Source organism: Lemur catta, chromosome 18 (assembly GCF_020740605.2).
Source record: "Lemur catta isolate mLemCat1 chromosome 18, mLemCat1.pri, whole genome shotgun sequence".
In the NCBI taxonomy this organism is placed as follows: domain Eukaryota; kingdom Metazoa; phylum Chordata; class Mammalia; order Primates; family Lemuridae; genus Lemur; species Lemur catta.
In genome coordinates this window covers 22,178,077-22,205,038 of record NC_059145.1, presented here as the reverse complement: position 1 = coordinate 22,205,038, position 26,962 = coordinate 22,178,077, and the positions used below count along the sequence as shown (strand labels likewise).

Genomic DNA, 26,962 nt, shown 5'->3' with positions numbered 1-26,962 from the left:
CGATGGATAGAGGAACACTGTGCAGTTTGGACACCAGGTTATTCTGAATGTCTAGCAGCACCTGGCCTTTAGAAAGCATTCAAATATTTGTAGAAGGAAAGAAGAGTAGAAAGACATGCGTGTCCTGCAAGCCTTTTTATTTTCTCTGTGCCAGCAACCTGGAGTATCTATTATCTGAGCTTCTAATTATCTACCAGAAAAAGATGGGATTTTGGCAAATTATTATTATTATTATTAGTTATTTTTTACCACTAAAACCCAAGTTTGGTGATGATAGAGGTCCAGAAGATCTCAATATCTAAAGCCAAACTGTGATATCTGGTATTTTCACATTTATATAGGTTATACTGCCAGCTATTTTAAGTACAAGGGATAATACAGTTCCTTATTGGTACTTGCTTCTGCCGTACATAGTGAAAAAGTCATCCCAAATCACTTTGGAAGGAATGGAAAGATTGAGATAATAGAAGTGCTTATCACTCTGAAATGTTAGATACCCAGACTACCATTTAAAAAAAAAAATCCATTTACCAAGTCCAATTTGTGCACTTGGAAGCTGTTTCAAAAGATTCTTTTTTTCAGAGACAGCCCTTACTTACCCTGTTGCCCAGGCTGGAGTGCAGTAGCACGGTCATAGCTCCCTGCAGCCTCTAACTGCTGGGCTCAAGGGATCTCTTGCTTCAGCTTCCTGAGTAGGAAAGGCATGTGCCACCAAGCCTGGCTAGTTTTTTTTGCTTTTTAAGTTTTGTAGAGATGGAGTCTCCCTGTATTGCTCAGGCTGGTCTCAAACTCCTGGCCTCAAGCAATTGTCTAGCCTCAGCTCCTAAAGTGCTAAGATTACAGGCATAAGCCACCACACCCAGCCTGAATTTACATTTTTAAGCTCCAAAGCTGCCTCCTTCTCTTTGATGGTATAAGTATATTCTGGACATAGGCTCTGAATTATCTGGCGTATTCCTAAATGAAAATAGTTTATTCCACTGCCTTCATCAACCACTTAAATACATCAGAAATTCCATTAAATCCAGTGCCCTGGCATCCAAACAACATCTGACTGGCCACCCTTCCCCTGACACTAAAGCCAATACCCCTTACTGGCCCATATGAATCTGTCTTTGGTCTCACTATCATAGTCCTCCAAGGCAGGAATCTGGTCGTCACTTGAAACCTAGAGAGGCTGAAGGAATTATCAAACTTTTCCCTGCATTTCTTCTCTTCATTTCTCAGACACAGTCCAGCTCTGCCGTTTACTAACCCGTGACCGTGGCCAAGTTAGTCTATCTCTTTGAGCTTTGATTTTCCTTATTTATAAAGGGTGTTTAATACACCTGCCTCTCAGCATTGTGGGAGGATTAAAATTTGTACTCAATATAAAAAGTTTAGTACAATGACTAGAGCATGGTCCAATAACTGGAATATAGTTCAAAAATGAATGGTAAAAATAATATTTAACCATAAACATGCTACTTCTTTTTGATATAAGGAATCAATTTATTATAAGCTTATATGCAAGTCTGGACCATAGAAAATACGTCTTATAAATTTTAGGCAATCCCTATTTGATTCAGAGAATTTGACAAAGTTTTGTAGGGATGGAGAGAGAAGATAATTTATTCTGCAATTCTCTCACAAGCCATAAAATAAAAATCGTAGCATTTTTCCCTGAAAAATAATCTTCATTATGGTCATTTGGGTGACAGAACTCAAAGCCTAGCATTCGCTTGCAGTGGGGTACAATTTACTTATGTCCAGGAAAGCACGTGGCTGATGGTCAAATACATAGTGGGGACACAGGAAGGTACAACAGTACTAACCTCTTGTACAGAGAAGAAAGCTACGTCATGGATAGGTTAAGATACATGGGTTTCCAGATGCAAAAGGCTGGCTGCAAAAAAAAAAAAAAAAAAATCAGCTGAGGACTTCGTCTAAAATAAAAATGCCCAGTCTCATTCCTGGAAATTCTGATTTTAGTTTAGGTAAGGCCCAGGAATCAATATGTCTACAAAATTGTGCAGCTGATTCTGATACTGGGCCATGTTTGGAAGCTAATACTAAAACACCCAAGATCACCCACCTGTTTAGCAGGAGCACTGGAACATGAACCCCCATCTCTAACTCTCAGACCAGAACACTTACTTCCATGTCTGAGGAACTCCATAGTCCATTCCTCCCTCCCAATGGGCCTGACCACAATTCTGAAGAGTCCTTCTTATGCTGGATTCAACATGTTAGATGGGATGGAACAGGAAGGAGTATTCACTCCTGCCAAATGGGCTATGAAACCAAACAAAAATATCTGTCCAAAAGCTGCCAATGGATCTTTAGCAAAACTACTTTGTCATAAATAAAAAGGAACTTATAGGCTGAATCTATAGAAACTGCCCCCAAGCAGTCTGTTGTATCAGCAAAAAGAAATTCTTAAGAATCTTTTGGGGCCAAGAAAAACAAAAAATGTAAATTCAGCCATAGAAGTAGGGACTCAGGTCGTATTTAGTGACCACCTATTGTCCATATACTGCATTCCAGCCGTGGTTCTGAGCACTTTAATTGAGCTTACATTAGCTCACATGATCCCTGCGGCGCATTTAGGGGCTGGGTTTTGGGGACGCTCAGAGAGGTTAAGTGGCTCATTAAAAATGACTGTGCTCAGCAGTGACTGAGCTAGAACTTGAGTCCAGTTGATGGGGTTCCTCTTAAGTCAGTGTTGAGCGATTCCCAGCTCTCAGGGGTGTTGTGTGTCTGACTCCAGTGATTCGGGTTAGTGCCAATAAAGGCATTTGCCTCTCCGCCAGTTGGCTTTCAAAGGGTGATTTCTGATGGGAAGATGCACACCTTCCCACATGGAACTCCATCCGAGTCCTATAATCTAGATAATTGACTTAATTTTAAGGCATCTCAGAAGAATTATGTGACCGTGGCTTTAAACTCTATGAGATTAGAAACCAGGTATTCCCAGCACCTGGCAATAACTATTTGTTGAATAAATGACCTTTACATAATCTGATTAAAAGGAATCAGACTCATGGCATTAGGATTATCTAGCAAAGATTGAGCTTCATGGGCCTGGGATGAGTTCCGTTAGCTTTTAAAATTAAATGCCTTTGGATGTCTCTCCTTGCTGTATCATTAGTAGCTTCAGCATCAGGTCCTTGTTTTTAAAAATAACCTCTGTAGCCACCTGTAATATTATCACGGAAACCTCAATTTTGAGTTTAAAACGTTAACGCTCATTTGTCCTGCTAACACTGTGAAGTGTAGACATCCTCATTTTTGTCTATAAGGTGATAATTGCAGATTCAATTACTTCTAAGAGAAAGGGATGTTTAGAAGATATGGAGCAAAACTGAGAATCTGGGAGTGATCTTTAACAACATGGAAACGTCCTGTAGAGAGTGTGTGCGATCAAGCGACTCCAAGTGCTTCCTCTGCACTTTTTTTTTTGGTGGGAAGATGTGTTAAAAACAGTCAATTAGCTGAGCTTTGCTATATGTATATAAATATAAAGATATATTTGCTATATTTTCTTTAGTGGGATTTGAATTTATACTGGTATACTGTATAAATATGTAATTCCCGCCCCCCCGACAGGATATTTCAGAAAATGCTTTAAATGATACTGTTGTCGACTTTAAAGGGAAGCCTTAGCGTGGTTGATAACTAGCAATTTTAATTTAAGATGTCTCAAGAATGCTTTACTGTTAATTGAAAGGATTTTTCCCCCCAGTATCACAGCCAATGACTTGTCTTGAGCAGCTAATTAGTACGATTATTCCACAGCTGCATTTGCTACAGCACAAAGGTTTGCTCCTGTTTTTATCAAAAGGATCAGTCTCTCTGGGAATGTTTTAACCTGACAGGCTTTGAATAGTGAGGCCGCTTATTTATTTATTTATTTTTAAATAGCCGCCCCCCCCCACCTTCTTTTCTTGGCTTAGGAAAGTACATTTGAACTTTGAACGCATACTCAAAAGTGGGAAAATACATTTTCTTTTGATGCTCTTTTAGTAGAGCCTTAGCTAGTGAATAGATGATTTTAAGTGAATAGAGTCGTGGCTAGGTATTCTTATCGTGAGGATGAGTGCATGATATTAAAATAATAAGCACTGTATTAACATTGTTCAATTTTGTGTGTGTCTGTAGGAAATGTAGGAAGAAAAAAATAAAGGGAAGAGAGTTTGTGTTTTCTGGGTTGTTGAGGACTTCCAGGAGAACCAATATGCTGGATACAGTCATCACTTTCCCATCTTATTGTCAAAATATTGTCTATTATGGTGTAGTCTCCTTTCTTCTAGCCAAATGGTGACTTTGATCATTCAAGTCATGTCTCCGTGTTCTTAAGTTAGTGTCTAGTGGCATATATTCTTCCACTGGAAAAAAAATATTATGGCTTTATTATAGTTAAGGAGAGAAAAAGGAAATAAAAATAAATTTACCTGTAATTCCATTCTTATTCTTGCAACTGTGATCATCTTTATAGATTCCCTGCTCATCATTTTGGGTGTTTGTGTACATACACACGCCGTACTTATTTTAAATCAGAATATAAATACACTTTTGAATCATACTTTTTAATTTACTCTTATTGCATGCATTTCCCACTGTGCTCTGTAGTTGTGCAGTCTTTTTAAAAAACAGGTAATATTTTATTGAATTCAAGCATCATAATTTACTTAACCATTCTTATGGGGCAAACGCAGATGATTCAAATATTTTGAAATTTGTAAAGAGCTTTGTAATCTCAGTTTTTGCACATTTATGTACTTCGGAAACTTGTCTATCAAAATGAAATTTCTGAATCAAATTGTATGAACAACTTTATAGCTTTTTGATAACATTGTTGTTTTCTTAAAGGATTATAATAATATATACACCAGCAATAGCCCAGAGTAACATTATCATTGTACTTTTTCTTGTCTTGAATGTTTTTTTTTTTTTAAACTTAGATCATACCATAAATGCTATTTTATGGTATGCTATCTGGCTTTTCTAAGTTCATTATGTTGTGTAGTTTTATTAATATAAATAAATATATTCTACACCATTTTTAATGACTGCATTGCATTACATTATATGAACTGATCACAATTCACTGAACCAATTTCCTGTTGTGAAAATAAGTGAATTGCTAGTATAATTGTTATTATGTAGCTTTTCTGGGAAGATGTGAGGGTGAAACTAACACTTCTTCATATTCTGGCATGTTTTGTTACCTGTAGAGTTTGAAGGTTCCTATCTTTAAGGAGTTCATAAAAATGGTCAATGATTTATAGGCTTTATTTTGCTTTTCATTAGAAGATCAACACAATACTGGGGTTTATACTCAAGGAAGGAAGCTCAAGGTACAAATACTGCCCTTGAAGCATGACTTTCTCAAGAGCAGATATTTATTCAAATGTTTCTTTTTCTATTTCCAGATGCTAAGGTTTGGTACTGTTTGCCCCGAACAGAGATTTTAAAAAAAAATTATATTGGGAGAAATAAACAATGAAATTATCTAGACAATAATAAGCTCAACAGCAAACATTTATTGAGGCAGTACTACATGGTACTCATTGTACTACAATATTTATGTGCATTGTTTTATTAAACCCTCATAAAATCCCCCAGAAGTAGGCCTTAAAATATAAGTGATGCAATAGATAGAAATTTTTAAAAATGCCTCCTATTTTTGTAAACAGGTAAGTGGGTAAAAAATTATTGTTATTTTATTTTATTTTTGACATCATAGAGCTGGCAAGATAAGCAATCAGAAACCATATTTAGGAAAATTAGGAAATCTTTTTTTCCTAACTCATGACTAATGTTTCAGCGTTTTAAAGAATTTTGAGTAGAGGGTAGCTCTCATGGGCAAGGTGCAGAGAACGCATAGTAGAGGGCATGCCAAGGTGAATCAGAAGAAAAGATGGCACAAAGAAAACCAGGCAGAGAAGAATTGGGTTGTCAAACCAGCTTGTCTTTTGCCCCCTTGCCCAAAGACTGGGGTCGAGTTCAGTGTTAACATTCTGGTCCAAATATTGCTTCCTTCACTAATGATTTTTACTTCCCACATCTTAGAAAAGTTTCTTCTTGGCAAAACTCACCTTTACCTTTAAATAATTCCTTGTTAGTAAACATTTTAGACATCTTTAAGGAATTTAGATAACACGTAGGAGTAGTTATTTGGTTAGATTCAGTTGTAAAAAAAAAAAAAGCAAATCAAGCAATTTATTTTTAAATGTGGAAATTTGGGCGCCATTAAGACACACTGCTTCTTGGCAGTACATATGGCGGCGCTATATTTGGTGGTGATGAGTAGTGTGCAGGATAAAATGTCAAAAAAAAATTAAGCCGCCTGATAAAAATGCCTAGTGCAATCAAGCTGACTTATTTTAATTCAACTACTAATGACTGAAATCCTGTCACCTCTTGATTTTCAATTATATGGAGTACCACTCTGCGCCTTGATTATATTTGCACAGGCTCATTTTATACTTTGGTGCAATTTAGGATACCCCAAAGTGCAAGCGAAGGGTCTCATTAGGAAACTAAATGTTGTGTGCCTTTTGGTTTTCCCACAGCAGTTCCGCGGAGCATCCTGGGGCCTCCAAGCCTCCGATAAGCTCCTCCAGTATGACATCACGCATCTTGCTACGCCAGCAACTCATGCGTGAGCAGATGCAGGAGCAGGAGCGCAGGGAGCAGCAGCAGAAGCTGCAGGCGGCCCAGTTCATGCAACAGAGAGTGCCCGTGAGTCAGACACCAGCCATCAACGTCAGTGTGCCCACCACCCTACCCTCTGCCACCCAGGTGCCAATGGAAGTCCTTAAGGTATGTGAGTGTTGCTCTTGTTGGTTGGACCAAACCTTCTTCCATTTCCCATTTGCAAGGTATTTTGTTTATCTGAATATGTATTTGGTTATACTGACCCATCAGAATCATATTTCTAAACGCCAACTCCATTGATTCCTATGTGGCTTTGTATTTTAAAAGAAACTAACTGTAACTGTAATAGTAACCCTCAACAAATGGCAGAAAAGTGTCAGTGCTCCATGATGAATTGCAAGAAGGAATAGATAGATGTTTGTTGTAATGACATCTTTCAATCTTTCTTTGGGAAAGTTTCAAAATGTGCAAGTTACCTGAAACAGACCTCTTCTAATAACTTATATATATTTTTTTCTTAAATACATTCCATGACGACTCTTTAATTTTCTCTTTATTTGGCAGATAATGTTGACTATAGAATCTGAAAGTCTTTTAGAAAGTCTCTTCAGATGTAAAACTGGAGAAGAGCTCTCTGCGCTTTAATAACCAGACTGCATAATCCTTTTACTGAAGCGAGTAGTCTGCTTTGGGTCTCTTTGATTTCTTGCTAGAGTAGAAACTGCGGGAGCTTGTTAGCATCATTCTATCAGGGACATATAGCTTCCTAATTACTAGAGAAAATAGTAACAAGTCTAAGAATATAATTCCATCTCACACATGTCTTCCACATCACAGAAGGAGATACTCCTTGTTTAAAGATAAACATTTCAATTCTTAAATATGACTGATTCAAGGAAAGTTAAAGTAGGGAGACTTCCTTACTTTTTATTCATTTTTAATTTTTTTACCTACTCACCCAGGGGATTCCTTCTGAAGAGCCCCAAGTGTTACTGTTCATTAAACAATGTGAACTTTACATGCCTGTGATTCATTATTTATTGATCTTTGCATTGATTTGGGTGCTCAGGAAAAAAAACGTCTCCCACTATTTAAAGTTTACTACTAAAGCAAATAGAGAGATGATGTTTTATAATCAGAAATCAATATGTAATCCTTACCAGGAAGTAGGAAAGGGATTCTTTAAAAACAAATTCAAAGTCAATTATTTATTCTTTGTAAAGATTCTTTTAAAATGTAGTGACGGACAAATGGAACTTTTTGATAGAGAAACCAACTGAAATTCTGTTAGGGCAAAAATGTTCCATATGGTTTAGCATAAAATTTTACTCTAATGTGATTGTTTGAAATTCTGGATACTGCCAGAATTAATGGATCTTTGACTCCTTTTTTTTTTTTAACCCCCCTTTCAAGTAAAGCCAAGGTTTTTCTCCCTGGGATAGATTATACATTGAATCTTCCTGTTCTGCTTGGGTGAAAATTGACAGTCATGAAGTTATTATAGATTTAAGATTTATTTAAGATTTAAGTTGTCCTGTGTTTGTAAGAATCATAAATGTTCTGTCTATACTTTAGGTCGTTTAAAGTTGTATGAATTAATAGTAGTAAGAGGTAGAGAAATATGTATTTTATTAGTCATAATAGTTTACTATTTTAATCTGAAGGGCAAATTTTAAAAGAGTTGACATGGATTCGGGTGAGTAGGGGTTTATGTCCAATATGAAGGTAATGTTTGAAACTATATTTAAGTATATTAAGTGAAATCAATATTCCTATTAAGGCAGTTACATCTGATGGTGGGGAAATGACCCAAATACAAATGTGTTGAAACATCATTTCCATATCATCTTAAAAATGGGCAGAATTTCTAAATGTTTTTATTACTTTAAATATATTATTTTTGAGAATGATTAAAATTAAAATCTACATTAAATGGTTTGAATAACATGCCCATTTTTCTTTATATGTTACCCTGGCCTGGTGTCATTGGACTAAGCTGCAATCCCCAATTTAGGTATGCCAGAAAAATGTCTAAAGTTAAAACACAAATAAATTATTACAGCTGGAATACATACCCTAACTAAAAATAAGTAATTGGTAAATTTATATTTTCTGCCGAATATAGTTTATCTCTGCTTAACTTTTGCTTCTTTATACTTCAATTATTTAAACTAGTGAAGCATGTCATATAAATTAAAAAAAAAGAATTGTTGGCATAGCCATATTTGAAAGCTATTTAGACAAATTTTAGTACCCTTAAGTGAAGAATATATGATTTAATATAAGATGATATTCTAAGAAATTCAAGTAACATTTTAAAAGAGAGGATAAGTGATTGCTTCAGATACTTAAAGACTTACTACTTTATAAAAATGGTTTGCATATTTTCAAAAGTTTTGTATAATAAAAATATTATGGAATACTTATTATAGAAAGATAAATGAGAGGTCATTTTTTTCTTTCCTTTTTTATAGTTTTAAAATCATAAGCAGTTTTATTAAACAAATAGTTAATAGCAAAATAGTTAATTTACTTAATCTTGGACCATTTTTCCATGAATACACATTTTCCAAAAATGGTAAAACCAAGTATACTAATTGAGTGCATTATCATGCAGATTATACTGAATAAATATTTTCTCATAATATAGCCTGAGTAAATTTTTCATTTAATTTCTAAAGGTTTAATTTGCTAAAACAGCATACCTGCTTCTCAATGGAGGAAGATGTGTACAATTAGACACGCTAGCATGTGCTAGAAAATCTGGTTAAATCCTTCCATCTGCCAACTGGTTTGCAAGAACCTGATAGAAGTAAGGTCATAGTTTAGTTTTCTCTCTCTCTGTCCTTCTCTCTCTCTTACTATCTCACACACACTTAAGTTACCTGCATTCCACTCTCTGTGGGTTGAACTATGGATTTCGAAAAGCTAAATTAGTATTTTCAGGTTAATCTCTTTCTTTGGCAGAGTTAAACTTAAAATATGAAGCTTTATAAAGCATGTTTAAAAATTGTCGAAATCTGGCAAACTTAGGACGAGTCAGAATTCGTATTAGATGTCAGAAATTTGCATCACGCATTCCTCAATACATGGTCATCAGTCAGTAAGCTTGTAAAGCTTTGCAGGATTGGCCTCTGGTTCTTATATTGATTTCATAATTTATAGATTTATTCCTCTTATTGATTTTTATCTTGAGTGACATGGAATGCCTAATCTTACTGCCGTATATTTACATACTAAAGCTATTTCTCTAAGTTTCTTAAGAGCAACTTTAACTAGTTGGGTATAGTAATTTAAGGATGCTTCTTTACCATAAGTTAACCAACATTTGGAGTGTGTAATGCCTTTTTCCTCAGTAGTGAACACACTCTGTATTTTGAACTGTGAATTAAAAAAGAAAATCATTAGGAACTATTAATTGAAGTGGTTTCTTTTACAGGTAGATTTTGTGGACATGTGAGTCATACAAACCTGAGGTTTGAAATTTGATTTAGCTTTCAAACAAAAGCAGAGTAACCAGGGACAGACCTTGCAAATGTGTCGGGCCTGAGAGCTAAAGCAGCACTATGGTACCAGCCACTGTGTTATCATTTGGACTCTCCTCAGACATCTGTTTTCACGGTCTCATCTCTCTGACTTTGACTGATTATAGAAGCACTTGGGTTGCTCAGATTCTGGACTGGCCAAGTTCATCAAGATTTCTTTCCCTACTCCCTTCCCCAGCACGGACTCTGACAGTTTATAGCTTGAAAACCTTAGTTTGCAGTTTGAAAATGCTTCTCTGTTCAGAAATTTGTAAAGAACTGCCAAGGATTTCCTATTGCCTCCTCTTTCTCTCCCTCCCTCCCTCCCTCCCTCCCTCCCTCCCTCCCTTCCTTCCTTCCTTCCTTCCTTCCTTCCTTCCTTCCTTCCTTCCTTCCTTCCTTCCTTCTTTCATTCCTTCCTTCCTTCCTTCCTCCTAAGAATTTGAAATTTTAAAGGCAAGGTGCTCTCTCTGGAAGACATTGTACGTTGAATTTTTCTGTTCTGCTAAGGAGAAAGGCTATATGAGTTTAACTTTTGGTTATATGAATTTACTTTTGGATATCTTATTTTAAGTAGTCTGAAGAAATTTATTTTTAAATTTTCCCTTTTTTCCAAATCATCTCAAGAGTTGGGCAAATTGCTCTGCAGTTAGAAATGATGTTTACTGTTTGCCAAATACAGAAACCCTTTTTGCCAGGACCTTCTACGTTGTCAACTAAATTTACTTGGGCATTTATTTGGTGGTGACTTCATTTGTGTTGCACCCTGTTTGCATAGAGATTCTAGTGGGTTGGAATGAAAGTTCTGCATCCTTGTCACCCTGTTCCACAGCCGGCATTCAGTGAGATTTCACGAGTGAGGGAAAGGGTTGATGGCTGAATTGCTTGTCTCTCTCTGTAAATTATGAAATCTACATGGAGTAGAATTTTCAAGGTGTGACTTTTTTTGTTATAATACAGAAACATGAAAAAGAGCATATAGAGTTACAGGTAGGTTGATGGGTTACAGATTGGCAGAAAGGATTTCTCCCACCCCAATGTTTAGATTTTGTTTCTGATTTATTTAGCCAGGAATGCAAATCCTGAATAGCATCACGGTGGCTGCAAGAAGCCAGAGCAGATGCAGCATGTCTCAGATCAGCTTGCGTCGGTCCCCTTGGTTGGGGGATATGTTGCTATAGGTGTTGTCCCCAGAAGATAAGGACCTGCTACGTGTGAGAGTTCTTCTAATACCATGCATAGTCCATTCATACATGGGCCACCATACACTTGTGTCCCCGGTAGTGTGACTTCCGCAAACAGTCTGCCAGCCTTGAATTCAGGGATCATTTACAGACATTGGTGTGCTTTTGTTTTTGATCAGATTTGGTGTCTGCAAGGCCACAGTTTCATTCAGGGGGAAAAAGGGACTCAGTTTCCAGGTCCCACAAACAGCTCTTTATCCTACCAGAGACCTCTTTTCCTTGCAGTCTTTGAATGATTCAGAATCATTCAGTGTCACACATAAGGTAATTTGCTCTCTCTTTAAAACTGATTTTATTGATTTTTTTAATTGCAGACAATACCTGTTAACTTTTAACAGATTCGAACAATGCAGAAGAATAATCCAACAGGAAACTGTTCCTGCCTACGGCTGCCGCCTCTACATCACGCTTTCTGCAGGGAGGGTGCAGCCCTCCTGGCATGTTCGGTTTTCCAGCCTTACAGTTGCCTTTTGTGGGAGTGAGGTCTGATGAAATGTATTAGGCAGTTTTGATCAGGTAGACATAAACCCTCTATTTCTCTTTATTCACTTTTGCAAATGGAACAAATGAAATAGAATTTTTTCTCCTACTGGGTTGTCTCTACTTTTGAGAATACTGCTTCAGGCTTCACTCTTCCCTAGGCAGAGTGGGGACTTCTTGCTCTGTGTCTTGAAAGCAGTTTGATTGTTCTGGTGGACAAGTGTGTACCAGCCTGCAGGGCACTGACGGGCAGCCCATTTGCTTCTCAGGCTGCTTTCCCACCCTGTGTGGTTAAGGATTTAGTTATCTCAGGGCTGGTGCAAGAAGGTGCTCCCTAGAGTTGGTTTCCATTGGTAAAGTCAAATTGAACACAGGCTCGGTAGTACAAGAATCTCAGGGAGTGCTTAGTGATTAATGTTAGACTTGATTTTTCTGTCTCCGCTACTTTTAGTGACTAGTAATGCAATGCTGGCTGAAGAAGGTCAAATTTGCCTAAATTTTTGGGAGAGGTAGCAATGTTCAACCTCTCCAACGACATGGGAGCCTGGGGCCTATAGCAAATGTTTATTACAGAGCTTCAGGCCGTGGCTTAAAACTTTTGTAGGAATTACTGGTGTGAATGTGGTTCCACCTAAAGCAACTTGGAAGAGAAAAGGCAATGGTGCCTCCTTGACTGCATGGACATTAATTATGGGGTGTTTGGGGTGGTAGGATGAACACTTTCATATCCTCTTGCTCATTTATCCTTTTAGCAACACTATGGGACAGGGAGAATAAGCCTCATCTTCCAGATAGGGAAACGGAGGCATAGAGAGGTTATCACTGGCCCCTGGTAACATAGTTAGACTGCACACCCTACCTGTTTACTTACAGCCACACACCTGCTGTCGCCTGTGTTTTCTGCAGAGCTTAAGGATATGCTCCAAACATTTCTGAAGACTCACCAGAATATGTGACAGAATGTGTTAGAGCAAGTGGGAGGTCAGAGAGAAACTGCAGAGGGGATCTCACCGGCTTAAAATGGAAAGATACAAGATCTTAGGCATTTGGAATTAGTAAGGGCCTTCTCTGTGGAATAATTAAAGTAGCTCCATGAGTCTCCATAATATGCCAGATAAAAGAACTGGATGTGTTTTTACTGTGTAAAAAGACTGCCTGGCCACATGGATTTATGGCTTAGTGATAGTCATCATTGTGGGCTAAGAAGCACTCTAGTGAAAGTTTCTCTAACAACATCCAAAAATCGTAACTCAAGATCACTTATGTTCTAAAGATCTCGATGGCCCAGGCCGTCACAATTCATATGCTTTACAGTTTTGCATATTTTAATAATAATATTTGTATTGTAAATGATTTTTGAAAGGTTCAATTTAATAGACTCACACACCACTTTTAATATGAATTTTCTCCTGAAATTCTGGTTGCATGTTTAGTTTTTCTTCCTGCACACCCCTGAACTTTTGCCATATTTTAGCACTTAAACTGGACCTACACATTTGGCTGTTTTTCTATTTGCTTGTAAGTGAATGTCAGTGGTAATAAATCTTGCATTATTCTATGTAAAGGTCATGAGTCTCCTTCATAAATGTTACCTACTTAATCCCAATAATTAAAGAAAGGATGTAGGTTTGAAAGAGCACTGATTGGCTACCCTTCTATAGGTATGCTTTTGACAGAGATTGCGGACATATGTAAGCAAAATCTAATTTTAACTTTGCCCTACTAAAATAAGTGGGTAGGATCTGTGTTAAAAACCATGTAAATCAGTGCAGCAGCTTTGCTCAAGGTTATGGCTGCAATCAGTACTGGAATATTGGCTTTTGCCCTGAATGTGTCTCTTTTTATTGACTTCTCAGAGTATCAGCCTGAACTTTGAGAAAAATTTAGCTCCCAATAATAAGTCAGTCTTTCAGATCTTGTTTATAAAATTAGATGTTTTTGTGTAATTAATTTATAACTTTGTGAAAAAATGGACCAAAATTGAAACGTATGAATCAGATAAAGTTGGGATCTGTTAGAGAATGGTTCTAGAAAAGAAATGGTTTTAATCACTCTTTTAAGCAATGGAGAATGTTCTAGAGAAGAATTTAAATGAATCTATACCAAATTGCTTCCACTAGTTATCTCTGGAATGAGTATTAGGATTGGAGGTGCTGGTATAGTCAAAGGGCTTTATTTATTTTTAACTAGGAGAGCATATGGTTGGGTTCTTCATGTAATTAAAGTGGATGTCTCTAATGCATTTTATGTAAGAGTCACCCACAACTTTCTGAGGAGCACAATTCTTTTGTCAGGTAGCTTATGCACATTATGTAACTCTGGTGGTATTTCCTAGAAGAGAGATAACAAGGTATAGGGATCCTGAAAATTAAAAATAAGCAAAAGGATTTGAACCACCCACCCAGTTGTGAATAATTTTAAAAAGTAGTTAAGAGGCCCACAATGAAAAGCAGAATTCAAATTTCTACTGCCTTACCACCCATAAATTTGTTGTAATCTCCCCTGTTGGCTCTAGGTTTTGTATGATTAAAATTTAGGGGCTGGAAATTTTGTTGAGACTTAATTAGAAGTGACAAACCAGAGACATTCCTGCCGGTTAGGAAAGGCTTAAGAAATTCTTATTGGCTAAATTACAAATATGTAACATTTTTTCTGAACACTGCATGGTAGTTCAGACTGCCTAAAGGTGACAAGATTAGCTCTGTTTTTCTAGTGAAGTAGTAAAAATTAGATTAACAAGTACCAGGCAAAGAACCTTTTCTTTTTCTTTTTTTCTTGAAAGAAATCTTACCTTGAGTACTTCTGGCTGTGGAGAGTGGTGCCTTAATTAGCCACATGTTCTTTTTACCTCCTGGGAAATAAGTACAGGATAAAATTGGGGATCAAGACGTAGACGTACATTGATTTAGCACACGCCGCTAAGTAATTCATCAAGGAATGTTGGTAATTAGTCCTGCCTCTTTCAACTCTTGGCTTATTTTATAAAACCGGTTGATTTAAAATAATGCCTGCTGATTTATTACCCACACGTTTCAAGACTGGGACTTGGCTCTTAAACAAAAGCAATATTGTGCAGTGATGGAAATGCGCCCTCTTGTTTTTGTGTTTTTACAAATTCTGAAGGGCCATCTATCATCCCCTATTAACTTTGTTGCATTTTCCTTTACCCCCATTCAGCATTTTACTGGGCTTTCTTTTGTGTCTTGGTGAAGAGAAAGGGGGAGCAAATTTAAAACAAAACAAAACAAAAATCTAGTCTCTTAGAGGTTTGGATGTGAGGTGCTTGTCAAAGTATGTTGGCTTAGTGTGGTTTGATGGAATTTAATTTGAATCCTTCGTCTGGTAAGACAGGCTGTAGTAATGGCCTTTGGGATTTTTTTTTTTGCATTGTTAAATATTTGGTAATATTTATGACAGCCAGGTTAATCTTAAAAGACTGAATTTATGAGAAGCACAGAACCTTATGACTTTGGCCTTGTAGTCCTGGTATCCAAGCACCATAGTAAATTATAATTTGGATTCCAAATTCCCATTAATGCTAAGTGACATACCTCATTATGCTCTGAGATGTGACCATAATCGGTGTCCTTGTTGAAAATCTAGGAGTTAGGCTGACTTTGGTACTTCACTGTGTGAACTTGGGCACGTTTCCTATTCCCTGTGGGCCTCAGTGTTCACATCTATAAAATGGGGGTAATAGTGCCTGCTCTGGGGAGATTTCCTGAGAGTTAAATGAGATAATTCACTAAAGCAGTGCTGTCTAATAAAAATAGAATGTGAGCCATGTTCGTAAATTCAGATTTTCTAGTACTCTTATTAAAAACAGTAAAAAGAAGCAAGTGAAGTTACTTTTAGTACATTTTATTTAACACAGTATCTCTAAAATATTATTGTTTCAACATGTAATCAATATAAGAATTATTGATAGTACCGAGATTTTTTGCATTTCTTTTTTTTCATGCTAAGTCTTTGTGTTAGGTCTTTCATACTATCTTCAAAATTAGGTGTGCATTTTAGAACTCCAGCACGTCTCAATTTGAACGCTAAATTTTCATCAGAATTACTTGACCTATGTTTAGATTTTATAAAATTTGCAGTTGAAAAAGTAGATTCATATACCAAAGTTGTTTCAAACATATTTAAAAGATTTCTAATAACTAAGTTGCCTATGTTCTTAAATTTTGATTTAAATTAAATAATATATAAAAAAATTTCAGTTCCTCGTCTGAACTAGCCACATGTCCAGAGCTCAACAGCCACACGTGGCCTGTGGCCTTTGCCCTGGGCAGCCCAGAGCTAGTGCTGGGTGGATGGACAGTGCTCAGAAAAGAATTTTGCTTTATTATTGTTGATAATAACATAATAATCTATAATTATTAATAATCTGAATATAGTAATTATTATCATCAGCTCCAAATTGCTATCTTCATATGCCACTATTATACTTACCTAATACTATTGTTTTCCTACTGGCCCCTCAAAGAAAACAAACAAAATTTTAGTCATTATTTTCTTTCTCATAATTTGGAGCCTGGATTAGCTGACCTATCTCATGTATGGTTGATGTTTCCTGTCAAAACAGCCTCTTGCAGGAGACGGCAGTGAAGAGTCACCTTTGGTAACATGGCATTTTGACTTGTCTCTGCCGATAGCCTTCCCGTCAGGCTTGAGCGTGGCGACAGCTCTTGACTTGTGAGTCACACGTCTTATTCATGCTCTCAATCCAGGTTCTTTTCAAACCTACACATATCACACTTACATAGCACTTGTCCAGCGTGTTAAAGTTGTCTAAAACCTTGGAAATATATAAGCATTCCATCCGTGTTCTTGGTGCAAAACAGACATTGAGGGACAAGGAGATTAGTTAATCCTAGGCTGTTCTTTAAGATACATTCCACAGTAGCTTAATTAACATGAAGGATATTGAAAATTGGGTGGGTTTTTTTTTTGGTGGAATTTTATATATGATTTTTATTTGCACTAGTGTCGCTGAGGCAATTTTCTTTCTCAGTTAACTTATAGTGTATTTTTTGGAAATTTCAGCATAGCTCATACTACAATGAAATAGTTTTTCTCCTTTTCTTATTTGTCAGGCACCCAAGTTTTCTGTTTTGATAGTCATTTTTGATCATCTATGAAGCCAGAAATAATTCCTAAAATGATAATTTATATTTTTTTAGGCACCTTGTCATTTCTAATGAAAACAATAAGTTGATTATATTGGCATTAGTAAACTGTGTTGGAGAGATTTAATGTGTTCTTCACATAATACTAAGAGCCTATAAAGTCACATTCTTGTGCAATTACAATAGGCAAGAAAGCCAAGAGAACAAAAATGCTAAGTATGCTATGACTTCCAGAAAGAAAAATGATTACGTTGTCAGGTATCATGATATTCTTAGTTTGAAGTCATGTATATTTTCTCAGTGTTCATTATTTATTTTAATATTTTCTTATCTTCAAATAATATGTTAATAAACATTCAGTCCATTGCAATGTTGATTTTGATTTCCTAGTAGCTTTTCCGTTTTGTATTATAATATAATTGCATACCTAAAGAATTTTTTCAATTCATTATTTAGCATAATCTTGATAGAATTCATAACAATGTTATGACTATGGGTAATTGTGCCCATTTTTATTGACACGAGGACTACTGGTATCCCATAGACAAGGAAGACAAATTGAACATTCTGAAAGGACCTCTATTTTGATATAAAATCTTTGTTCATTAGTTTGACATGAAGCTAAGGTGTTTAGAATTTAACCAGAGGATTGCTCGAGGCCAGGAATTGGAGACCAGCCTGGGCAACATAGCAAGACCTCGAGACCTGCTCTCTACAAGAAGTTAAAAAAAAAAAAAATTATCCAGGCGTGGTGGTGTGTGGCTTTAGTCTCAGCTACTTGGGAGGCTAAGGCAGGAGGATTGCTCATGTCCAGGAATTCAAGGCTGGGGAGAGCTATGATCCTGCCACTGTACTCCAGCCTGGGTGACAGAGTGAGGCCCCATCTCTTAAAAAAAAATGATATTAAGTATCATTCTGTAGCTCAATGGTTCTCAAAGTGGGTCTAGAATCTGTAGGCCCTGCATCACCTGGGACCCTGTTAGAAATGTAAATTTCATTGATCAATGAAAGTTGTAAAATATCTAATAGCTATTTAGGGCATTTTGTACATGGGGATATATTATTCTATAATATTATATGCATATATTTATGCAAAGTTGATAACAAATAGATTAATTCTGTCAAATCTTGAGGAGGTAATTTGAGGATAAAGCAACTATAAGAAACTCTAAACTTACTTGTTTTGGTGGTTCCTGCTTTAAGCTACTGAAACCATTGGACCTTTCTGGGAGCTCTGAGGGGTCAAGGAATCCACTTGTCTACAAACCTTTGTAAATTAGATATATACTTCACATATATGCCACACATCTCTTTTTCAAATAAATGTAGATGCTGCTGTAATAAAGTACAAATTGATACCAAAGACATACATTCCATTTTTTTTCTTGTTTTTAGGCATTTTCTCTATCAACAAAACCCAAAAGCACAACTCCCAACCAAATGGGGCCTTGAAATATTTGATTTTTAAACCTGGTTAAAAGTTACTTAAGAAAAATATTTTATTATAAGAGCAGTTTGAGGTTTACAGCAAAATTAAGAGAAAGGTACAGAGATTTCCCATGTACCCTGTGCCCACCCATGCACAGCCTCCCCCATTGTCAACAATCCCCACCAGAGTGGGACATTTGTTGCAATTAATGAACCTACATTGACACACCATCATCATCCAAAGCCCATTCTTTATATTATATATCACTCTTGGTGTTGTATATTCAATGGATTTGGAAAAACATATAATGACATGAGTCCACCATTATGGTGTCGTACACAGTATTTTTACTGCCTTGAAAATCCTCTGTGCTCTGCCTGCTCCGCCGAAGTGAAAAGCCACTTCTCTTTAGGAAATCTTTTGTTTTTTAAACTATCAGGGGTTATTTAAATTCTACTTTTGGAATCATCTACTGTTTCTTAAAAAACTTGGATTTAGTTAAATGGTAACACAAAATGGCCCTTTCAGAGTCTGCAGACCCCTGACATCTATAATTTCACAGACAGCAGGTCCTTGATGGTCAGTCCCTGACATCAAAGGTCTTTCTGCTGACGTGGCCAGAGTCTTGACTTTGCCTTTTACACTGGAGCATTGACATCAAGAGAAAGTGTTTTTCTTCCTTTCTCTTTTCTTTTTTTGTATTAGTTTTATGCCTGAAGGCAGTATATCCAGTGCATGTGGCCAGCTTGCCCCTCTGGTTGGAATAAAACAAATGGTCATTTTAGGAAGCTCCACGGGAAAGACCAACCCTTTCTGATGCTGGTGTCCTTAACATGCACATCCAGCACGCCACCCCAAGCCCAACCTTCGAAGAGGCACGGCTCCTACATGAACCATGGAGTACACTTTTCTTGCACCAGAAAACACCAATTGCCTTCTTACCTTCTTACCTCCCTCTTCATGCTTATAGTCAACTAGTAAGAGGAGAAAATCAGAAACCACCCTAAGATGCCCCCTGGAGACTTCTGCACTAGATCATGAACCTTGTTTTCTAGACCTACTTTGCTTTTCTCTTAGGGTTTCCATTTTTCAACCAAAATTCACTCAAAGAACTCCTGCTCAAAGGCGTTTGATTATGAACTACAACCCGCTATTTGGTTGTAGTATATATGTTTAAAGGCTTGGGCTCCAGGGTTAGATGCATAGTGTCCATATCCTTTCTGAACCTCAGTTCCCTTGTCTGCATAACAGGGATAATAAAGTCCCCGGCTCATGGTATTGCTGTGAGGAATAAGTGACATGATGCTTGCAAAGCACTTAGCATGGTGCCTGGCACAATACTTTTTAATGCTGATCACTGTCATGAGCATTTCAACTGGAGACCTACAGTCCGCAGTAATTGAGCCACATAATGGGTTCTTGAGAAATGACTAAAAGGTTAATGCTTTGGCAAAAGGTCAGGAAAGTTGATTCTACCTACGGTCTAGAATTAATTTCTCTAGAGACGCATGGGATATATAAAGATTCTTTTAACCAATTACTATTGTATTACGTTTCAGCAGGAAGGAATTTTAATTCTTAAAAACCGCCTGGCTATGTAGGTTCTTCTTATACTAATTTTTTGGGGGGAGAGGAATAGTGAGATACTTGGCCACAGTTTTTAACTTCCCCCACAATTATACTCGTTACTTAAAAGTCTTAGAAGTTGTTTTGATGTTTGACGCCAAATTAGGCAATAGTTAAAGCCTTACTTATTGAAAATTCTGGGAAAAGTGGTAAATATTGGGGTTATATTTTCAAGAAAAATTCACAGACATCAGGCTATCAAAATATTTCCTGTTAAACTTTACTTATAAGCTGAGAAGCCAACAATTTTGATTCTGGAGCTGTGGTTAAATGTGAGTGCCCATGCATGCTTTTCTTAATTGTTCACTCGGTAAAGTATTATCATTTTTAGGCAAGGAGAGGTTCCAAATACATTTAACCACAGTCTCTCACCCCTAAGCCCACATTACAGAACCAGTCAACTGATAGAAACAAATGATCTGTGTTCAGAGAGTTTTCATCCCTAATCAAATTACATAATCATTGTTTTCTAGTCTCTCAGTGTTTTGATTCATTTGCTCTGGTATTACCTGATTTCTTCTTTATATGGTAGGTCCATATTTTTTTCTGATCTAAGATCCTGCTATCCTACTCCAACCCCCCCCATCTCTTATAATTTATGTACAAATGTAATCTTTTAATTTTTTCCTTTTTATTTTTTACCTTTTAGAAACGTGTCACCTTGAGTGTTCTGTAGGCAATGCTAACTACTCTGCTGACCTTTATTTTTGCTATTAAACCATTTATCTTACTTCCATGGTATATACTATCCTTTCTCTTCAACCGATCTTGCAAAATTCACTACTTTAAAATTGACACTACAGCCATGGAATCAAAACATGCCTCTGTGTGGGCCCTGTAGTATGACCTTGGGGACGTAACTTCCTTTCCATCTGAGTAGTCTCAGACTTCCCTCCCAGCCCTGACAGTCAGGGAACTGTTTGTTTTCTTTTTCCTTGAGAGGCACTTACCTGCAGATCACTGGAGTTTATTGGCGTTAAGACGAAAGCAACAAAGGACTTTGAAAGAAACATTAGGTTTGTTTTAAGTATTAGGTGCATAAAACAGTTGTCATGATAATGAACTTCATGATACTTCCAGTGTCTCCTTAAGGGTGGCAAAAAGTGAGTCAGGAAAATCTCTTTTATCATTATTTAGACATTCTATTATTTTTTTCTAAGTGTATTTTGCTAATTAGAAAAATAGCGTTAAGCCTAGCTATCGCTTATTGCATTTGTGAGACTTTTCTGAAGGTCTTTTAAGCAGAGATTGAGCACAGACTTATTAGGAATAGAAGATGGGGAAGTCAGCCAATGTGCTATGAGTTTATTTATATGAATGTCTTAAAACCCATATTAAATATTTAATTCTCAGGTTTGCTAAATCTCTAATGTTATAATAAAATTCATCTCCCTCATGATTTGAGGTCACAGGATGTGATGTAGCTTTTATTTTCCTTTATTCCTTTATTAAGGAGAAAACAAATAGAGACTAAGGATTTTTTTTCTTTTTTTATGTTTGGTCAGTGAGTATGAGGACAGGAGAAAGGGGATTTAAAATGTGATTCACTTCTGTATATATATTATCCTCACTTTCTTTGAGCTTGTATGTTAACGCTGATTTTAATTCTCTCCTTAAGAGAGACTTTGTGTGTGTGTGTGTGCGTGCGCACTATTTTTCTCTGAAAGGCTTTCCTTTTTCAGTGATCTTTCAGCTTTTTCTCTTTTTCCCTCTTGGAGGACACCTTTATAGATGATATTATCCCTCCCTTTTTCCTTCTCCCTCTCCGTTCCTTCCTTAAATGCACGAATCTGGAATTACACGGCCTGACTTTGAATCCTAGCTCTGTTCTTAGATAATCTTGGGTAGGTGCTTAGTCTCTAGTCTAAACCTTAGTTTCCTCATCTGTAAAATGGGCATTCCCTGTTCTGTTGTAGTGTGCTTCTTTAATATGAAAACCTCAAATGTTATTGATAAATAAGAAAGTCCTGTGAGTACAACATGAAATTCCTTTTGGTTCATTTCCCACAGCATGTTAATGTTTGAAGCAGTCAGAGGCAACCTTCATCGTATTTAAAGGTATGATAAGATGGCCTTAACCATAGATGAAGGCTTTAAGAAAAACAAGCTAGTGTCTACAAAGCATCTGCCCTGCCTGCAGGTTTAGTGGGATCTGAGCTTCAGGAACTACTTGGCTTTCCACGGGCTCTGCTCTCTGGAGAAGCTGAGAGTGCAGAGGCAGCCCTGCAAAGACATTGCTCTCTGTGCTCACACAGTGAACTTGTAGAGAAGGCTGAATCCAGGATCAGATTTTAATTTTTAAAAAATGATCAACATTAGAAGCACTTGCCATCCATGATCTACGTTTTGAGAGAGGAAGAAGCAGGAGTCTCAGTGTTTAACGCTGTCTGTGATGCCGGCTGCAGATGCCAGTAGATATTTAACCAGCTGGTGTTGAATTAGGGTTTACCGATTGTTGTTATTCGTGCTCTGGTTACAAAGGTCTGTAGGTTTTCAGGGATCTGCCCTAACATTCTTTTTTCCTATATGCCCTGTTATGCATATTATGTGATTTTTATAGAATGTGATGTTTTCTCAGGACTTTAGAGATGGAGTTAGAGCACAATAACCTTAACCAACTTCAGAGTTGGGGCAGTTAAATGAATTCATGTTTGTGAAGTACCTAGCACAGCTCCCGAGCTGCTTGTCTTTGAGCTGAATCTTGAAGGACAATTAGGAAAGCACTCAATCAGTATTAGTACTATTGAACTCTTCTAACACTGAATTCTTTGCTTCTCCAATGATGAAGGCAATTGGTCTCCCTTGAGGGGCAGTGCCGTGGGCACACAGAGGAACTGCGGTTCAGACTCAAAAGGTGAGGGGCATATTCCCGAAGTGGTTAATGTTGAGTGGAAACTTGAAAGACTATGCTGAGAGAGCGTGGCATGAGGAGAGGAATGAAGCAACAAGACACATTCTGGATTTTGTTGTGAATGCAAGGTAGTGTTATAGAAAGTGGAACCGAGAGGGTTTTGGGAACTGAAGCTGATTCATGAGCAGAGGCCAGGAGCTTGGATTAGAAGCATTTGGTGTTGGGTAGCCACATGCAGCATGTGTTTGCTTTTGTTGCCCTTTGTGTGTTCATTTATTTTCCTTTTAGAGAAGAAGAGGGATGCTAAGGTAGACGTTTCTGGGAGCTGACAGAAGTGAGGGTATCAGTTTTAGAGAAATACAGTTGGAAGTGGGGAGTCAATCAAAAAGATTTTGAGAATAAATGACAAAAGCATTGGTTTCAGAAGTCTTAGAAGATAAGAAAGCACTGGTTAAAAAACATTAAGGGCTAAAGAAAATAGAACATTGTTAAATGAAATGGAGAAGGAAGAAGGCATAATACAATATACATTTCACATAGAAGAAAAGTGAACACAGTAGAAAGTTAGAAATTAGTCTATACCACAAGTTGACAAACAATGTCCATGGTCCACCTCCTTAGAATACAGTCATACTCACTCACTTTTATATGGTCTGTGGGTGCATTTATACTACCATGGCAGATGTAAGTAGTACAACAGAGACCTCATGGCCCACAAAGCTGAAAATAATTACTCTCTGGACCTTTTTAGGGAAAGTGTGCTGACCACCAGTCTGTGTGCATGGCTAATAAGTAGTAAATGTGGAACTCAAATTTTTGAGAGTTGGGATCATAGCTCCTTTGTTCACCTCTTGTATCCCGGACATTTTACCTTGTGTCCAAGTCCTCATAAATTAACATTTATTGAATTAATGAATACATGAGTATGAATGAATGAATAAACTAATAAAGTCTACTTAATTCACAACCTGTGCTATTGATTATTATTCTGTACTGATTCTTAGAAGGATGTTGATTGGGAGTTAGTGTATAAAACAAAGATTTATTGAGTGTCAGAAGTGTACAAGTTATTGTTCTTGGTTTTCAGATACAATGCCAAACAGATTTTTATGTGCCCTTACGGAACTCACTGCTAATAGGGAAGACAAATGTTATTTAAATAATCACAGAAATGAATGTACAGTTGCAGCTTCAACAGGTACCAGACAGGAGAGGGACACAGTGTTATGGGAGCTCGTGATGGGAGGATTTGATGTAAAGAGTCTGAGAAGGCTTTCCTGTATTCACTTGCCCTGTGATCTGAAGGACTTTAAAGGGATGTAGGTATTTCAGGCAGAAGGAACTGCATGTGCAAAGGCCCTGTGACAGGAGAAAGTAGGCAAAGATCAAAAAGAAGGATAGCCTTGTTGGAGGTGTGTCCAGAAAGGGGATGATGGTAAGGAGGGAGGCTGAAGAGATAGGCAGGGGTCTTGTGATCAGGATAGGGAAATCCGTCTGCTTCTCAAGACAAGTCTGAATGTGAGCTACAAGTCTGGGACTCAGCTGTAGAGTAGGTGTTGTAGTCCGGGAAGAGTATGAGGTCACCAGAGAGAGTGTTGTGGGAGAAGATGAGGGCCCTGAGAAGAACTCTGGAGCATGCCAGTAGAATGTAGGCCAGAGGGGAAGAACTTATGAAGAGATGCAAAAGACTAGGAACAAAACTTGGAGAACCTGATGTGGCAGGAAAGTTTGGAGATAGAAGTTTATGGCATATGTGTCCAGGAAGTTAAGGATTGAAAAGTGTCCATTGGATTGGTCCTTTGGATGGTCCAAAGGAAAGAGCAGGTTTGAGAGAATGGAGGGGGATGGCTGGAGCTGCTAATTTGTTGAATGAATGGGCAGAGGGGAAATGGAAAATAAACACATATTTGTTCGTTTATTCAACAAATAGTTGTTGAGCAGCTATGTATTAGGGATCTAATGGTGAGCAAAAACACACAAGGTCCTTGGTCTCCTGGGCCTTACTGTGAAGTAGGGAGATGGGTACTTAGTCAAATAATCTCCCCCTGTACCACCCAAAAAGGTGAGTGGACAATAAAGGTTATGGTAAGTGCTATAAAGCGGTGGTCCCCAACCCCCAGGTCACGGACCGGGATTGGTCCATGCCTGTTAGAAACCAGGCCATATAGCAGGAGGTGAGTGGCAGGTGAGCAAGCAAAGCTTCATCTGTGTTTACAGCCGCTCCCCATTGCTTGCATCACTGCATAAGCTCCGCCTCCTGTCAGATCAGTGGTGGCATTAGATTCTCATAGGAGTGTGAACCTTACTATAAACTGTGCACGTGAGGGATCTAGGTTGCTCGCTCCTTATGAGAATCTCATGCCTGATGAGCTGAGGTGGAGCTGAGGTGGTGATGCTAGCACTGGGGAGCAGCTGCAAATATCAGTTATCATTAGCAGAGAGGTTTGACTGCACAATAAATGTGATGCGCTTGAATCATCCCGAAACCACCCCCCGACAACCCTGGTCCCTGGAAAAAATTGTCTTCCATGAAACTGATCCCTGGTACCAAAAAGGTCAGGGACTGCTGCTATAAAGGAAAGAAAGAATGTTCTGGGGGAATATATAGCAAAGGAGGGAGGAAGTGTTTGGGCACAGAAGAGTTTTCTGACAAAGTGATGTGGGAGCCGAAGGAAGCGTAGGTGTTAACCAGGTGAAGTCTGTGGTAAGAGAACATCTCAGGGAGTAAAGAAATGCAGGTGCCCAGGTCCTGTGGTGTCTGAGGGCTGAGCAGCCCCAGGAAACAAGAGTTGAAGTCCAAGGTAGTTGCTTGTGGAGAGTGAGGGTGAGAATTAGGTGTGTAGAAAGCAAAAGGTGGGCAGGAACCAGAGTGCTGAGAGTGTTATTGACCATCTTAAGGATTCTTGTCTTTGTCCCAAGAGCCATGCAAAAGTAAAGGCTGAGGGAGCCACACTTGAGTTTTGAGAAGTGTAGTCTACTGTCTGTCGAGAGAGCGTGAGTCTGTGAGAACTTTCTGAACCAACCTGAGCAGATGGCCCCAGAAGGATGCTCATCTCAGGGGAATTTCATTTCATCTTCTGAGACTGGATTCACCTAAGCTCCTCAGAGAACCATCAGCTCAGATATAACTTAAGCCTGCCTTGGCAGAAGAACATGAAAGTTTCTCCTGAAACCCACTTGGAGAAAATTCTCCTGGGGAGAATAATGTTCTCCAGGGATTGTGTAAGCTGTAATTTCAGGAGATGTGAATTTCTGGACCAACCAACTGCAAGCAAAAAGAAAAAAATTGCAGGTGACTTCTGAGAGGAATGGCTTTAGGCTTGAGTTATCTCTGGTTAGTGTCTCTCTTTGGAGTCTGCAGACAGGCAGACAAGCGGTGTCAGAGATCTCTCCCTTTAAAAGCCATTTCTACATCTTTCTGCTTCTGCACTCTCCTGCCCTCAGATTTGATGAATCAAGAAAGCCTTGCTAAGAGTAACTTACTTGCACGTATGCAAAGAAGTCTTTGCATAGTAGGAGGACTTGATTACTGTGGCAGGGGGAATTATGATATTACAATGTTGTTCTTGCCTACATTTTCCTGTTTCTGAATTCTCTCTCTCTCTCTCTCTCTCTCTCTCTCTCTCTTTTTCTTTCTCTTTTGTTTTAGTTCATTTTGCATAAAACCTGCGGTATAATTACCTGCATTTCTTCTCCTCCTTCCTGGCCCTGTTTAACCCAACACCTCCCACAGCTTTGTTCTTTTGTGCTCATCCTGATTGACTCATGAGGTGACACTGGCTGACACTTGGCAAACCAGTGACCTTCTTTTTGAGCTGGAGTTGACAAAAGCTGATAGAATAGGGTAAAAAAGGGTAGACAGAAGCCTGAAGCCAGCCCTTTCTTTATTAAGGAGGCAGCGGCGTAGGTAAATATATTAAGAGGAAGTTCTGCTTCGAATACTTTGGGAATATTTGACTAGATAGTTTGTTCAAGAACAAAAGTGATATAATTAAGGCAAATAGAGGATGAAGTACAATGCTCATTCAGGGAAAATGAGG

At 37.9% G+C, this 26,962-nt stretch overlaps 1 protein-coding gene across 6 annotated transcripts in view; it reads left to right on the top strand.

Moving 5' to 3' along the window:
* The window catches only part of MITF (melanocyte inducing transcription factor), a 211,479-nt gene that overhangs the window by 121,446 nt on the left and 63,071 nt on the right, over window positions 1-26,962 (top strand). For all 6 annotated transcript variants that reach the window (XM_045529641.1, XM_045529645.1, XM_045529642.1 and 3 more), the window contains exon 2: window positions 6,558-6,807. In XM_045529641.1, the coding sequence (XP_045385597.1) occupies window positions 6,558-6,807 (250 nt within the window). The remainder of the gene's footprint in view (window positions 1-6,557; window positions 6,808-26,962) is intronic.